This window comes from Apium graveolens, chromosome 3, assembly GCF_009905375.1.
Source record: "Apium graveolens cultivar Ventura chromosome 3, ASM990537v1, whole genome shotgun sequence".
In the NCBI taxonomy this organism is placed as follows: Eukaryota; Viridiplantae; Streptophyta; class Magnoliopsida; order Apiales; family Apiaceae; genus Apium; species Apium graveolens.
Window position 1 is genome coordinate 290003077 of NC_133649.1, and position 17911 is coordinate 290020987.

Consider the following 17911-nt stretch of genomic DNA (forward strand, 5'->3'; position numbering starts at 1 on the left):
GGGATATGACCAACTTCGAGTCTCCACAGACTTTCAAGTTCTTGACTCTCAGTGTCCCTGCTAGGCCAAGGCCAGTTATCAGAGCTTCATATTCTTCCTCATTATTTGTAGTCGAAAAGTCTAACTTCATGGCATACTCAATCAAGAACCCATCAGGGCTTTGTAAGACCAAACCTGCTCCACTTGAATTTGTTTTTGATGCCCCATCAAAATAAAGAACCCAATATTCCTTCTCCTTATCATCCTATTCTTTGTCCCCCTTATCAACTTCTTTATCTTGAGGTATGGTATCCTCCTGGTCCCCGACTTCTTGGTTGGATATGGTACATTCCACCACGAAGTCAGCCAATGCGCTTTTATTACCATTCATGGCTTATACTTGATGTCGAATTCTCCTAACTCTATTGCCCACTTGATCAACCTCCCACTAGCCTTGGGACTATGAATGATATTTCTCAGGGGCTGATTTGTTAGCACCTCAATTTGATAAGCCTGGAAGTAAGGACGTAACTTTCTTAAAGCCATCACCAAGGCTAAAACAAACTTCTCAATAGTTGAATAATTCAACTCAGCTCCATGCAGAATTTTGCTGACATAGTATACGGGTTTTTGGATTTTCAGTTCCTCCTTAACCAACACAGCGCTCAAGGCACTCTCTGAAAGGGCCAAGTACAAGTATAAAACTTCATTCAAAGCTAGTTTGGCCAACAACGGGGCCTCAGCCATATATTTCTTCAATTTCTCGAATGCCTTCTGGCTTTCCTCAGTCCATACAAAATCTTTAACCTTCTCTAGGGATTTAAAGAAGGGCAAGCGTCTCCGGATTTAAAGAAGGGCAAGCATTTGTAGGAAGAAGGGACTGCCTTGAAGGCATGTAACCCTGTTCTTCCCATGATAGCGTTGTAAGTTGAACTAGCCTTCACCACCACAAAGTTCAACATCTGTGTTGCTTACGTTGGTTCCTGACCTATGGTTGTTGGCAACTTAATTATCCCTTCTATGGGGCATTCCACTCCTGCAAATCCATATATCGGCATATCGGTTGGGGTCAATTGAGAATCATTATAATCCATCCTTAGAAAGGTGTCATGGAGCAAGATATCCACTGAAGCACCATTATCTACAAGGACCCTCTTCACCGGGTTGTTCCCTATTATTGGTGTTATGACCAGCGGGTCGTCATGAGAAAATTTCACACCCTCTAAGTCAGAGTCATCGAAAGCATTGTTACTCCTATCCTGGCCCTCTTCAGGGCTTTCCCAATAATATGCATAACTTCTCGGGTATACGCTTTCCTAGAGTTCTTGGATAATCCAGCAGCGGTTGGTCCTCCAAAAATTGTGTTTATTACAGGCCCTCGGGGTCGCGGTCCTCCAAAGATCGCTTTTATCACCGGTCCCCTAGGTTGGAGATTTCACCCCTGATCTTCTTGATCTCTTCTTCGATTGTCAAAGTTCTTTCTCATGTTTACTTGCTCTTATCTAGCTTGGCAGGATCAACCTCCAAGGGTTTAGGCCAACGAATATCTTGATCTTTCTCAATTTCCATCAAAATCTGGCTTTTAGGAGCATTCAGCTTAGCATATTCAGTGAACTTTCGTCCAGGTCCTCCCTTCTTCGGGGTCGGGTCATTACTTTGCTCAGTTCTAGGATACTTGTCCTTTGTAATATATTCCAGATCGGTTTTCCGCTTCTCGCCTCCATCGGGCTCATTACTTACTACGGTCTTCCTCATGCTTTCTTCCACTTTGATGTACTTCCCGGCTCTATCTTGGAGCTGCAACATGCTTTCAGGGGGGCGCTTGGCCAAGGACATCTTGAAGAACTCATTCCTAGTTCCCTGTTGCAGTGCTATCATAGCCACCTTGTCTTCAAGGTCCGGGACTTTTAAAGCTTCCTTTGTAAAATGATTCAGGTAATCTCTCAAGGATTCCTTCGCTCCCTGCACAATGCTCATGAGGGATGCTGAACTTTTCTAATGCACTCTCCCGCCGATGAACTGCTTAATAAAAGCCTGACTTAATTCTCTGAAGGACCCAATAGAGTTTGGGGGCAAACGACTATACCATCTCTGAGCCATACCTGACAGGGTTTGAGGAAAGGCCCGACACTTAATAGCGTCATTCACGGGCTGCAACAACAGTGCATTGGAGAATGTCCTGACATGATTAGCGAGATCTCCCGTGCCATCATAGGTTTTGATAGTGGGCATCTTGAACTTCCTTGAGATATGGGCATTCATTATCTCTTCAGTGAATGGCGGAGTAGGATCATCGGGATCTCCAAGGGGAAGAAGATTGTCTGGATCAGCCCTTGGGATAACAGCCCTTCTCTGTATTGGACCATCCAGGTCTATGATAGAAGGATTTCTCCCCCTAGGTGGCAATGGGGGCCTGGGAACCTGGTGCGCCTCCAAGTCACGCTTTATCCGTTGAATCTCAGCCTCATGGGCCTTGATTCTCTCCTGCACTTCTTAGGGATTCACCCCTTGGGTGCTCCTTGGACGTTGGTTACAATCAGCCATCAGCTCTTTGCCAACACGCCTCCTTCTTGGGGCCACTTCATCATCCGAAGATTCGGAGTCTCTCTCAGTGTAATGACCAGAAAATTCCTGATCCTCAGGGATAGGAGCCAACCCTTGTATGTAGGGAGGTGTTCGCCCTCGTGCTTCATCCCGTCCAGCATGTCCACTCTCTCCAACCTCGGGGTGAAGGGGCATCCCATAAGGGGGGTTAGTAATCATAATAGTTGAGTACTCATACCTGACGGGTCGAGAATTCACAGGTGTATGTAGCTGTTGAAGTTGGGAATTCGTCCCTTGAGTAGCCGAGGGAATCGTCCCTTGTGGCTGAGGTTCAGTTGCCCCTACCTGGGCTCCTCCTTGGGTGGCGACATAGGTTGAATGCGGAGGTACCTATATGGTTGACGCAATCGTTTGGGTTGTCCCTGCGGGTGTTCCTCCTTCAATGGCACTGATTGTTCCCCGTGTTCTCGCCATGGTTGTTGTTGTGCTTTCCCATAGACGGCGCCAAATGTTATGGATAAAAATCTAAGGTTATTATTTGCTGTATTTATTACTAAGGTTCGGGAGCTCAAGGCCTTTAATGGCTGCTCTCGTGTTTCGTAGCTTAACTCTGCCTTTACGAGATGCCTTCGTATCTCTGTGAATTAGAGAATCAAGCCAAAATACGTAGTTCTTGGTGATACTTGCCCTCGAGGCTATGGCGGCGAGGGCTCACCAAGGACGTAGTGACTTTCATGTCCTCCAAGGACTAAGTTTAAAACGTAGTTCTGATTGAGGGGTAGATCCCTTTATATAGATGTTGAGAGTCCTGGAATTGGACTAGGGATAGGAGAATTGTTGATCAAGTTCTCAGACTTTGGATAGACTTTGAAGTCCTAGAATAGAGGAATCAGATTCCTAGTTGGTGTAGGTGCCCTTGAGGCTATCTTTTATGGAATTACATCATCGTTAGGACTTATTTAATGAGCTGGTAATCCTCCCTATTTATTAATTACGAAATTAATAAATAATCAGGGCTTTGGGCCTCACTAAATGGGCTTCGTTATTGGACCGTATCTGGTCTAATTAATTCAACATTTATTATATTTCTAGGCTAACTTTAGGCCCATATCAGTTCTGTCAGTGGGATATTGCTTTGTCATTATCTATATGTGATTACTAGTGTATGGGATTGAATTGTGTGGTTAGTTGGTTGTATGATTTTATTTTGCTTTCAAAAGTGATTTTATTACACTTTTATTTTTCATAAATATTTGGATTATTTCTAAAATTATTTTTATGGTTTTATAATTACAATAATTATTTTTGGGATTTTATAAAATCTGAAAATCAATTATTTCATCAATGATTTTCTGATTCCATTTATTTGTAAAATCCGTATTTAATTCCAGAATTCTTCAAAAATAATGAAATTCATATTTATTTAAGTTTGGAATATTCCGAGAATTTTAAAATTATTTTGTGAATTTTTGGGATTAAATTCACCTATGCATTTATTCGTAAAATCATTGAATGTAGGTCTGAGGCGCGATTTGAAAGTGCTTTAAAAGTTGTGGAAACTTTATTTTATTAATTTTTAATTATTTCGGGAAATTTAAGACTATTTTGAATTTGTTTCGATATATTACCACTTGCTAAATATATCGTTACAATTAGAATTTACTGCCAGAATTGGGGCTTTCAGACAGATGAAAAAATATAAATACGTGTTCTTTTATTGGACACATGTTTCGATTGTAGGATGCAGCCCTTATTTTATAATTATTGACTTTTATCATCAATCTCTCCCTCACCTCGATCTCTCTCGATCTATCCAATTTCCTCTCTCAAATTTCTATTTTTATCTCTCAATTAATCCCTCAATCTTCCTTTCTTCCCTGTTCCTCCCCTTTCCCCCGCTTCTCCCTCTTCCTTTCTTGTTCCCGGCGCCGCCGGTGCTCTGTTTTTCGGCGATTTCACCGCTTCTTTATTCCGGTCGTCTGTCGGTGTCACGTTGCCGCCTTGTTTCTGTGATTCCCGGTTCGTTTCCGGTTATTATCCCCGGACTGGCTTTCTGGTTATTTCCATTTTACATGTATATATACCTTGTAACACCCCTAGATGCGGGGTCGGAAATTCGGGTCGTCACGGTCTTTCTTTCCATAAATATCACTTAACTTAATTAAAAATAAATAACCTCATGCTGTGACCCCATAATAATAAATATTTAGAAGTCAATTCTTTTTAGAATTTGTTTATTCGAATTAGTAGGGAAGATAATAAATATTTAGAAGTAAATGATATTTATAATTTGATTATAAGATTAATTGGAAAGATAATAAATATTTAGAAGTCAATCATATTTAGAATTTATTTGAACAAATTTTACCTTTTACTCAACTAACTTAAATTGTAATTTTCTATTTATATTTGAAATTCAAACATATTATACAAATGAGTATATACATTCGAATTAAAATGAAAGATAATAAATATTTAGAAATTAACTATCTTTAGAAATTAATTAAACATATTTTACCTTTTTCTCAACTAATTTAAACGATAAACCCCTAAAGATACAATCTTTTGATACGTCTCACCGTCAGGCGTGACATGGGTATACTAGATGGCAGAAGGCGTATCCAACGGGATACATAGACAAGTAGGAGTAGACAAACGAACCAAGTGCACAAAGTGTTGATGAGGTGTGTATGTGCAGACGGCTTTGACCTAGGCGTATGCATCAGATACTACAATGTGGAAGCTTATCCATCTGTTTTTTTATTCTTCTCAATTGTTAAAATTGCTTTAACTGTTATAAACCTTGACCAAAAATATTAGTTATGTTTAATGTAGAGGAATTATAGGAAAATAGAAGATATGGAGAGAAAGTTGTATCTCATTTCATTAGCTAAATGAGCTATTTATAGTAGTTGGTTTACAAGTCTTACTAAGTAAGCTATTCAAATCTTCTTCATTAAATATTACAAAACTTCCTCGATAAGCTTTACAAGTCTTCCTCGATAAGCTTTACAAGTCGTCCTGATTAAGTTTCTTTCTTAAGAAGTTGTGCAAGTCTTCCTCAGCAAGATTTGAGAGACTTCGATATGCTTTGACAATCACTTTATATTTGTTCTAATATTTTAACACTCCCCCTTGATTGTCAAATGTGAGTTATTACAAAGATTGACTGCCTCGTTAAAACCTTGCAAGGAAAAACCTAGTGGGATAAAAATCTTGACGAAGGAAAAAGAGTACAACCTCCCCCTGAATAAAATGTCTCACATTTTGACATTTCGATGTAGCAAACTTTTTAACCTCCGCATACCCATATTATTTCTCAGCTTCTCAAATGTTGATGTAGGTATTGACTTTGTAAGTATATCCGCCAGATTATCGCATGAACGAACTTGTTGGACATCAATATCACCATTTTCTTGAAGTTCATGAGTGTAGAAGAATTTTGGCAATATGTGTTTTGTTCGATCCCCTTTAATATATCCTTTCTTAAGTTGTTTGACGTAGGCCGAGTTTTCCTCGAATAAAACTGTAGGATTATCTGAAATACTTGATAATCCACATGATTCTCGAATATGTTGAATGACTGACCTTAGCCAAATACATTCTCTGCTTGCTTCATGAATTGCTAATAACTCTGCGTGGTTTGATGAAGTTGCAGCCATAGTCTGTTTTGTAGACTTCCAAGAGATAGCAGTATCATAATATGTAAATAGGTAACCTGTTTGTGATCGCCCAAAGTGAGGATCTGACATGTATCCAACATCTGCATATCCAACTAGACGTGATCTTGAATTTTTTAGGAAGAATAGTCCAAGATCGGTGGTCCCTCGAAGATATCTGAATATATGTTTTATTCCATCCCAATGCCCTTTAGTAGGGTCATAACTAAATCTTGCCAACAGGTTCACTGCAAATGCAATATCAGGTCGTGTGTTGTTTGTAAGATACATGAGTGCGCCAATTGCACTGAGATATGGAACTTCAGGTCCAAGAGCCTCTTCATCTTATTTTCTAGGACAGAAATGATCCTTTTCAACCTCGAGTGATCGAACAACCATTGGTGTGGTTAGTGGATGAGCTTTGTCCATGTAGAACCGATCAAGAATCTTTTAAGTGTAGTTTGATTGATGAACAAATATTCCTGAAGATAAGTGCTCCACCTGTATACCTAAAAAAAATCTTGTCCTTCCAAGATCTTTCATTTCAATCTCATTTTTCAAATAGTTAGCAGCATTATTAATATCTTCAGTAGTACCGATAATATTCAAATCATCCACATATACAGCAATAATAACAAAATGAGTTGATTACCGTTAAATAAAAATGCAAGGACACACTTGATTATTAACATATCCATCATTCAATAAGTATTCAATAAGCCTGTTGTACCACATACGACTAAATTGTTTCAAACTATACAATGATCATTGTAATTTAACATAATATAAATGTCGAGGCTTAGTGTCCTCAATATTAAAACCTTCAGGAATTTTTATATAAATATCACTATCAAGTGATCCATATAGGTATGCTGTCACAACGTCCATCAAATGTATTTCTAGTTTTTCCATACAAGTCATCCATTAGAAAATGAAAAGTAACTTCATCCATCACATGAGAGTATGTTTCCTGGTAATCAAAACGAGGTCTTTGAGAGAATCTCTGGGCTGCTAGACGGGCCTTATATCTCACAATTTCATTTCTTTCATTTCATTTTCGTACAAACACCCATCTATTTCCGATAGGGACTAAACCAGCTGGTGTTTGGACTACAGGTCCAAATACATTTCTCTTGCGCAAGGATTGCAAGTCTTCTTGAATCGTAATTTTCCATTTTGGCCAATCATCTCGGTGTCGACACTCTTCCACACTTCGTGGTTCAGGATCGGAGGTCATAATAATATCAGATGCCACGAAAAAAGCATATACATCATCAACCTCAATACTCCCACGATCCAGTAATTTCGCGTTATGGACATAATTCATTGAGATATCATAATTTTCAGGTACCTTTGCTTCTGTGGAAGCATTTGTCAGTTCTGGGGCAACATTCTCTTCTGGAGGCAATCCCATGTCTGGGAGTTTTGTTACAGCCACTTTAGGGGCTTGAACTTTTTCAGGAGGCAATACCACTTCTGGGGTATTTTCTGAAACTTTTACAACTTCTGGGGCAATTCCAATCAATTTCTGTTTTCGTGGTACAATACCTTTTACACCAATTGGTCTACCACGCTTCTGGCGTGGCTTTGAATCACCAATCAATTCTTCAGGAATTCATTTCTTAGTAGGGATTTCAACTCATGCTGGAGCATTAACAGCAGGTATATGTGACCTTATAATATGTCTAGAGTCACTAAAGGCATCCATCATTTGATTAGCAATATTTTGCATATGAATATTTCTTTGAACTTCATATTCACATTCATTAGTACGTGAATCAATAGAATTTAATTCTGATGCATTCCATGATATTTCAAAATTTTTATTTATGCAAATCATTATATCCCCTAATTTAGGGAACATGGATTCTTCAAAATGGCAATCAGCATAGAGAGCAATAAAAACATCACCATTTAATAGTTCCAGATACCTTATAATAGACGGAGAATCATAACCAACATATATACCAATTGTTCTTTGAGGTCCCATTTTAGTTCTTTGTGGTGGTGATATAGGAACATACACAGCACAACCAAATATTTTTAAATGAGATATATTAGGTACTTGACCAAGAACTAATTCTTGAGGGGATTGTTTGTGGTAAGAATAAGGCCTTATTCTAATTATATTTGCAGCATGAAGTATTGCTTGACCCCAAACAGATATAGGTAACTTCGCCCTTAGGAGTAAGGGACGGATAATAAGTTGAAGTCTTTTAATTAAGGATTCTGCTAAACCATTTTGTGTATGTACGTGAGCCACTAGGTGTTCGACTGAGATTCCTACTGACATACAATAATCATTAAAAGTTGCAGATGTAAATTCAGGCGTATTATCTAGTCGGATTGATTTAATGGGATGGTCAGGAAATTGAGCTCGAAGTTTAATTATTTGGACAAATTATTTGGCAAAGACTGTATTTCGGGTTGTAAGTAGACATACATGAGACCATCAAGTTGACGCATCAATTAAAACCATAAAGTACCTAAATGGGCCAGAAGATGGATGAATAGGACCACAAATATCACCTTTAATTCTTTCTAAGAATTTCGGGGACTCAGTTTGAAGCTTAACTGGGGATGGTCAGACAATTAGTTTTTTTAAGGAACATGCTGAACAATGAAGTTCATCTTGGGATATTATCTTTTGAGTTTTAAGAGGATGTCCCACAAAATTTTCAACGATGCGACACATCATAGATACTCCTGGATAACCGAGTCTTTCGTGCCAAAGGGAAAGTAGTTTTGGGTCTATGACTTTGGGGATGTTGACACTATGACATTCAAGAACTCGTATACTCGTAACATATAATCCTGAAAAAACCGAGTGAAATTTTTCTAGGACCCTTTTATTGTCAACGGTGTTTGAGGTGATGAGAATGTATTCTTTTTCATTCTCATTAGTAGTTTCAACGTGAAACCCATTAAGACGGATATCTTTAAAACTCGGTAGGTTTCTAGTTGACTTGCTAGAGTGTAAAGCCTCTTGTATGTGTATGTGTGTCTTATTTGGAAGAAGAAAACTAGCTTTCCCGAAACCTTCTATAATATTTGATGTACTCGATACCATCCAGACACGTGAGTTGGTTTTAGTCAATTGTGAAAAGTATTTCTGACTCTGTAAAATAGTGTGTATGGTTGCGCAGTCAACAATGCATATATCTTCCATCTCTATACATATATAAATGAAAAACATTTTTATTAAAAATACGCCGAGTACATAGAACAACAACATGAAACAAGTACATAAAATGAGTACATAATGGAAATAAGAAAAACACAAAGGAAATAAGTAAAGTAGGATAATACATATGAACTCTAGTCGTCTAAACCATAATAAAGATTAGCACCAGTGTCTATTTCATTTGAGGCCTTATTGACTAATTCATTAACTAGATTATAATTAGCGAAGTTGGTTTCTACTCTCTTTCCATTATTTCTTTTGGATGACTCGTAGAGATCAATAAGATGTTTGGGTGTGCGACATACATTGCCAGTGCCCCTCAGATCTGCACCTATGACAAATATCTCGGTTCTCTCCTTCTTGTTCTTGGGGTGCCTTTCTTTTATTTGGCACTTCACGTTGCCATTTCTAGTGGCCAGAGTTGTAACCATCACCTTCCCACTTCAGGTGGCTAGAATGATATTGATTGCGAAACCAGCCACGAAAATTTCCACGTCCACAGTTTTGTCCATAACCCCGTCCTCCTCTATGCCCTTTCCCACGTTCATTCTTCAGGAATGACGTGTTATGTACTTCAGGTAACTGGGCAGAGCCTGTGGGACGTATCTGATGATTTTTCAGTAGCAACTCATTATATTTTTTAGCCACAAGAAGGAGAAATACTAGCTCGCCATATTTTCGAGAATTCCGCTCCCTATATTGTTGATCCAGGATCATAGTGTTGGGGGTGAAAGGTTCAGAGGGTCTTTTCAATCATTTCAGCATCAGTAATATTTGCACCACATAAAATTAATTTTCAGCTTATCTTGAAAAGAGCAGAATTATATTCAACTACATATTTGAAATTCTGTAACCTTAAATTAATCCAGTCATATCGGGCAGATGGAAAGTGAACAAGTTTCTGGTGATCAAATCTATTCTTGATATTATTCTAAAGGGTGAGTGAATTTTTGATACTGAGGTATTCAGATTTTAGATATTCGTGGATGTGATGCCTAAGAAAGATAATTGCTTTTTCATTTTGTTCAACAGTTTGGATTTTGTTGGGTCAAAAGTATCTTTTAGGCCATTAGCACTACGGTGTAATTCCGCATCAAGGACCTATGACAAATAATTATTCACCGAAACATTTAAGGCAACAAAGTCTAATTTTGCAAGATTCGCCATTCTGAATAGATTTTAAATAAGATATAATATGTCAAATAATATTTAAATATGCAAGTTAAAATAATAATTTTATAAAAAAGTTACGACGGCATAGCAGGCCAGAAAACTTTTGATTATTACTTGACGGCAGCGCCATCTTTATAGTAGTATTACATGACGGCAGAGCCATCTTTATAATAGTATTACTTGACCGCTGAGCCATCTTTATAGTATTATTTGACGGTATAGCCATATTTATAGATTTCAATCAGTAACATAAATATGTAATAATAATTAGAATAAAATGAGTAAAAGAAATCGTACCTCTTTTATGAAATAGTTTTAGTTGATAGAGACTCGTGGGTCAGAATAAGTTGTAACTCTTTCGAGAATAAAACTTCAGTTGGCATAGACTCGTGCTGATAACGTGTTATAAACCTTGACTGAAAATATTAGTTATGTTTAATGTAGAAGAAGTATAGGAGAATAGAAGATATGGAGAGAAAGTTGTATCTCATTTCATTAGCTAAATGAGTTATTTATAGTAGTTGGTTTACAAGTCTTACTAAGTAAGCTATTCAAATCTTCTTGATTAAGTATTACAAAACTTCCTCAATAAGCTTTACAAGTCTTCCTCGATAAACTCTACAAGTCTTCCTGATTTAAGTTTATTTCTTAAGAAGTTGTGCAAGTCTTTCGCAGCAAGATTTGAGAGACTTTCTCGATACGCTTTGACAATCACTTTATATTTATTAAAATATTTTAACACTAAATTTTTTTTGATGGAGCAGGGACAAATCAATCAATCATCAATATCTTAATATATATATTTATATATATAGAGAGAGAGGTCAACCTCCGACAACTCTAGATACACTTCAATCATATTTTTTTTAGACCTCTTAAATTTTAATTCAAAAACCTAAAACTTCGGTTCTACGTTTTAGAAAATAAAACTTAAGTTCATATAGGAGTAGACACAAAATTCTAGTTTATATAGAATAGAAAACTTCCTTATTTATGTTCTATATTTCAAAAAATAATATTCAAGTTCATATAGAATTAGAAATAAAATCTGAGTTTATATAGAAGTAAAATTTTATTAAAATTATATTCTATTCAAGAATAGAATAATTAAATATCATATTAAATAAAACTTATTATCCTAAATTTTAATTCAAAAATTTGAAATTTTCATATTTAGTTCTTATATTTTAGAAAATAAAATTATATATAGAGTAGTAAACTTCCTTATTTAGGTTTCTTATTTTAAAAAATAAAATCCATGTTCATGTAGAAGTAGAAATAAATTTTATCTAAATTATAATAAAAAATATTATTAGTATTATGTTTGATGGGAGGACAGATTAAACTAATTTTTATCTTAGTTATAATATTTTTATAGTATTATTATGTTTAACAGAAAGGCGGTCCACCTAAATCTTATCTAAAATTTAATAATTTTTTCGTCAGTATTGTGCTTGACGGGAGAGCGGCTCATACTTATTTTTATTTAAATCACAATAAATCTTTATTAGTATTGTGTTTGACGAGAGAGCGGTTCAAACTAATTTTTATCTAAATGATGATATTAGTTCATATTAGATATTATCTAATTAGTCTTTTCTTTATTGCAATAGGCGTTGTCTTAACAAAATATCATAATTAGTACAATTATTATCGAGTTAAGAAGACTTGATATAGATTGGTATCATTTAAAAAATATACATTATTTTGTTTTATTATGTATATTATAACGGGTGTCGGTTCAATAAAACGTGACACGAAATGGTCAATAATTAGTTTTTTTATTAAAGTTCATATTTTTCTTAAATAATCTTCATATAATTTTTTTAAAAAAAAAATTTTTTTTAGGGCGGCAGTCCGACTAAATCTTATCTAAATTTTAATAATGTTTTCGTCACTATTGTGCTTGACGGGAGAGAGGCTCAAACTTATTTTTATTCAAATCACAATAAATCTTTATTAGTATTGTGGGCTCAAACTAATTTTTATCTAAATGATGATATTAGTTCATATTAGGTATTATCTAATTAGTCTTTTCTTTATTGCAATAGGCGCTACCTTAACAAAATATCATAAGTAGTACGATTATTATTAACTTAAGAAAACTTGATATAAATTGGTATCATTTAAAAAATATACAATGTTTTGTTTTATTATGTATATTATAACGGGTGTCGGTTCTATTGAACGTGGCACAAAAGGATCAATAATTATAAATAATTATTTTTTTATTGAAGTTCACATTTTTCTTAAATAATCTTCATATAAAATTTTTTAAAAATATTTTTTTAGGGCCGCTTTGCAAATCGCGGCTTTATCGAGTACTAGTATATATTTATATTATACTATTTTAAGCAAAATATATGATAATTTGGTTGGTTGGTTAACACCTTCCAAAAAAGATTATTAACACTTTCCAAAATAATAAAATATACATATAATTAATTTAGAAACACGTTAATTATGTATAATTAAAGGTAAAATTATATATCATACATAATTATCAACACTTGCACACTACCATCATAGCAAAAACTCTACTAAAGCAAGTCTTACCAGACCCTCCATATATTTCACATGTTATTAATTAATATATAATAATTCAATTAAATTACTATTATCAACCTCTTCACTATATTTCTTATATTTACTTTGTAGGAGACATGTCTACATATCTATTGTTTATAAAGAAAAAAAGAAGTACAATGAGGATATATAAACCAATTGTACATCTATATGAATTAAAGGAAAATGAAAAAGAAATTTAAATTTAGTAAATTTAACTGTTGAGAATATATATGCCTTCTATAAGACTATAACAACTATAAAAATTGTTAAATGGAGCTTTTAGCAGGGAAAAATTAAAACTTTTAAGAAAATAAAAAGTTTTGTTATTAACTTTCTTAATTTCTTAAGATAGAATAAAATAAATTAATTTTCAATCAGAAATAACACAAAAGGCCATTATAGTTGAGAGATAAACAAATTGAAATAAAAAAAAATTAAATATATAAAAAATAAAACATTTAATACTTGCTAGATAGCGCGTACATCACATGGGTTATACGCTAGTATATATATATTATAAAAATTATAATGGGCCCAAAAACACATTTAAAAAAATACATAAAAATTTGAATATATAGCTCGATTCTGATTTTGTGGAGAATATGATAAATTAATTAATGTTTGTTTGTCATACCGTCCTAGGGGTTACGATAATTAATGTCACAATATAAACACATAAAAATTTGAATATCCAGCTAGATTAATCTGATTACGTGGGAGAACAGGGATAAATGAGTTCTTTTTCTACCAGGCTTCTGTTTGTCATGCCGTCCTAGGGGTCTATATAATTAATGATTTACGTCCTACCCTTTGCAGTGAAAAACATGGCCACTAACATTAATCTTCTTCCTCAACTTCCAGCAGATATAATTGAATTTCAGATACTAAGTAGGCTTCGTGTGAAATCACTTCTACGGTTTCAATCAGTTTGCAAACCCTGGAAGTTGCTAATATCGAGCAACCCATATTTCGCTAAGACACACCTCGACAACTCCAACCACGACTCTATACTTCTTAGGAGACGCAGGTCTGAGTTTATGCCATGGGGTGATGATGGCTTTGACCTGCATGCGCACACCATGATAATCGGATGCATCAATGGCTTGGTATGTTTCTTTAATTGGCGATCGGGATGTTTGAATGAATTGGTAAGTGCAATTTGGAATCCTGCTACGAGACAATGCGTGCAGATCCCTGCTCTCACTGATAAAACCGATGGAACGCCTTATTGTGTTGGATTTGGTTTTGATTTGGTTGCCAATGATTACAAAGTCGTTTACGTAACAACTATATGGGGACAACCATTACAAGGTTTTATCTATTCATACAATCCTGATCGTTGGAAGAAAATTGCACCCTCTAACTTCGTCTACCATGGTACTCTACTTAACTCTAACCAGCCTGCAAGGGTCAATGAATCTCTTTATTGGCTGAATCGGCGAGCCAATGGCATTAAAACATGCTTGACTGTCATCTCATTTGATGTTCGACATAAAACTTTTAGGTTGTTGCCTGATTCTTTTGACAGAGAAAGTAAAAAGGATAAAGTTGTTTTAGTGAATATGAGGGATTCTGTTGCTGTTATCTTCTACGACTGGACAGCACTTTTTGGGGGCACAATTGATGTTCATATCTTCAGTGAGAGGTGTGGCGAATGGAGCAAGATGTGTATTGAAGGTCTTGAGTCTACTTTTGTTGTGGCAGAAAAGCTCCTAACTTGTTTCCCAAATGGTGATATTTTATTTGAGGGCCCTGATCTCGATTTATACTGCGTCAGTCCAGAACTGGGTACAATCAAGGATCTTAAGAGTCCAGAAAAGAAAGGAAACGAAGGTAAATACTACTTCGATGGTTCAGCTTACTCCGAAAGTCTGATTTTCCTTGAAGGAATGAAGCCCTGGTGTGATCACCTAGACGTTGAAGGTTTTAGCCTTGAAAAAGATTAACAGTTGTTTGTTTATATTCTTTTATTGGTATTTCAACAATTTAGGAACAATGGATAAGCCACTATAATTAGTTTAAGGAGTAAATAACACAAGTGTGGCTATTGTATATACGCATTTTCGAAAAGTTGACTGAATTTTCAAATTCCCAGAAAGGTGGTTGATTTTCCTTTCCAGCTTTTAAAAACGTGTCTGCCGTCAAATAACCCTAATGGTTCTGACAGAGCGGAGGGTAAAATTGGAATTTTAATATTTATAATTAAATTAATAAATGATTTAAGGTAAAAAATTTAAATGAATTGGATAGATCCAAATGCAATAACTAGAAATAATAGAAAAATAAAAGAATATAATTGTTTATTTACATGAATTATTAAAATTATGATTTATATTATATATCTGTGTGCCTTCCCTCTTTAGGGTTTCAGATAAAAAACGATCCCCCGCGAATCTGGTATCAGAGCTAGAAAATAGGCCGGAAAAAATGAACAGTAAATTACTGTAGCAAAATTTCGGAATGAATAGTAACCGATGAATAGTAAAAAATGAATAGTAATTATGAATAGTAAAAATTAAATATTAAAAATTAAATGAGACCTCCAGCAAAATTACTAAAAAATAAGAATAAAAGTTATAAATCTAAAATAATAGCAAATCTATTAATTTATTTTATAGTAGAGAATAAAGAAACGAAACAAATGTGTGAGAAAAATCTATATGGACAATTAATATATTTATATAAATAAAATAGATATTATATTTATGGAAGATTATAAGTTAGAAAGTATTAAACTAATAGCAGATAAAAACTTTACTTTTAATAAAGATATAAATCAACATATTGAAAGTTGTAAAATAAGTATGCAAATAATAAATGAAAAATCAGATATTATAGTTAGGTTACGAACAATGTTGAAAGAGAGAGATGAAAAAATTAGAAGACTGGAAGAAGAAAAACTTTTAATAAAACGAGAAAAATTTATTAAAGAAACTAATTTAGAAATTCAAATAAAAGAATTAAAAGAAGTATTAACTCAACAATATAAATTAATAAATGATTTAAGGCAAAAAAATTAAATGAATTGGATAGATCCAAATGCAATAACTAGAAATAATAGAAAAATAAAAGAATTAACAAAAAATCAAGAAAAACTAGAAATAGAACTAGATAAATTGCAAGAAAGAAAAAATGAAATTGAATGAACAAGAGAAAATAGGGATGAAATAATAAGATGTTATCAACAACTTGGAAATATGATAATAACATTTAGAAATAATAAACTAAGAATTCAAGGACTTAAAAGAATAATTTTATCAAGTAATATAACTGGATAATAATACAGTTTGAAAAATGTCATTAGAGAAACCAAGTGAAACACAAGATGTATATTATCAAATGGATGAATACGAAGAAGGAACATCACAAACTCTAAGTTTTAAACCAGATATATATAATCAAATCCAAAGTGAAACAGAAGAACTAACAATAAAAAAGATATTCAAAACATCATATTTTGAAAGAAATAAAGAAGTTAGATATATAGTTCAAAAACATGAAAATATAATAGACATAGATACAATAAATGGAAAAGCAAAAATAAATTTAATAACAGATGGTTTGATAAAAAGAGAACTATCTAAATTAAAACAAAAAGAAGCAAATAAACTAAAAAATATTTATTTTGGAGCAATAGAATTTACAATAAAAGCATATTTTCAGAAAAATATTGATACTCCTATACAAATATATGTACTAGACGATAGAATAATAGGAAATATACAAGATTCATTAATAGCAGTGGTAAAAGGAAACTTAATATATCAGAAATTAAAATTTATAATACAACCTGATTTTAGCATATCATTAAGAGATGAAAATAAAGAAAGATCTTTAACATTATATTATAAATTAGATGGAATAAAAATGCAAAAGGGAAGTAAAGTAATTAGTATAGAAACTAAAATAGTATATGCTATGACTGGAAACCATCATGTAAAGAAACAAACGGAATTAGGAATAATAGTACCAAAATTATATAATGATATATTAGAAAAAATTGAACATAAAGAATAATCTCAAATAACAATCCCAGAAGAATTTACAATAGACTTTAGTAATAGACAAATAATTCCAACACAAAGAATTAAACCAATATTAGAAGGATCTAGATTAAGTTTTAGAAGAGAACACAACCCTATAAAATTAGTTAGATCAATGAGTATGACCAGTAGAAAATTAGATTTAATAAAATTACCGTGTTACGAATCAGATAAATTACGAATAAAAACAATAATATTTAATGGAATATTTGCCAAAGAAGTCATAACAGAAATAAATACCGGAGCAACAAAAAGTCAAATACATATAACTGAAGTTGACTCAAACAAATGTGAGGAAATAGAACCTCAAATAATAACTGAACCAAATAGTTCGAGAGAAACAATAATAACAAAAGGTATAAAAATTAAGATTAAAAATTTTAGACTTAGAATATAATATAAGCCTAGGAGTAATAGAAAATAACGTTAGTTATCAACTATTATTAGGAATGGATTTCTTAAATGAAATAAAATATAATATAACCAATGAAGGAATAGAAATAAATGATCAGAATAAATTAAGATTTATAGACAGAATATGAACCCTGAAAAGGAAATAAATGAAAAGAAAGATGAAATAGAAACTATTAATAGGATAATAAAAGAAACATTAATTATGTCTCAAGAAAAAGAACTACAATACTTAAAAGAAAAAGAAAAACTAGAGGAAGAAGTAAAAGAATTAGAGAAAATAAAGGGTAAGAAAAGAAAAATATGGATAATTAAAGGAGAATGGAGAAAACGAGTCTATAAATATGAAT

At 33.6% G+C, this 17911-nt stretch overlaps 2 protein-coding genes across 2 annotated transcripts; one reads left to right on the forward strand and one right to left on the reverse strand.

Annotated features, from left to right (window-relative positions):
• Nucleotides 1-5783: 5783 nt before the first annotated feature.
• On the reverse strand, nucleotides 5784-6473 carry LOC141715146 (secreted RxLR effector protein 161-like). Its single transcript, XM_074518627.1, has one exon. It carries the CDS (start codon nucleotides 6471-6473, stop codon nucleotides 5784-5786), a length of 690 nt encoding a protein of 229 aa, XP_074374728.1.
• Nucleotides 6474-13931: 7458 nt separating this feature from the next.
• LOC141715147 (putative F-box protein At2g02030) lies at nucleotides 13932-15053 on the forward strand. Its single transcript, XM_074518628.1, has one exon. It carries the CDS (start codon nucleotides 13932-13934, stop codon nucleotides 15051-15053), a length of 1122 nt encoding a protein of 373 aa, XP_074374729.1.
• The last annotated feature ends 2858 nt before the right edge of the window (nucleotides 15054-17911 follow it).

Excerpts from the sequence above, each read along its gene's own strand:
- LOC141715146 (XM_074518627.1), bottom strand. The coding sequence starts at position 6,473 with ATGTATCTTACAAACAACACACGACCTGATATTGCATTTGCAGTGAAC.
- LOC141715147 (XM_074518628.1), top strand. The coding sequence starts at position 13,932 with ATGGCCACTAACATTAATCTTCTTCCTCAACTTCCAGCAGATATAATT.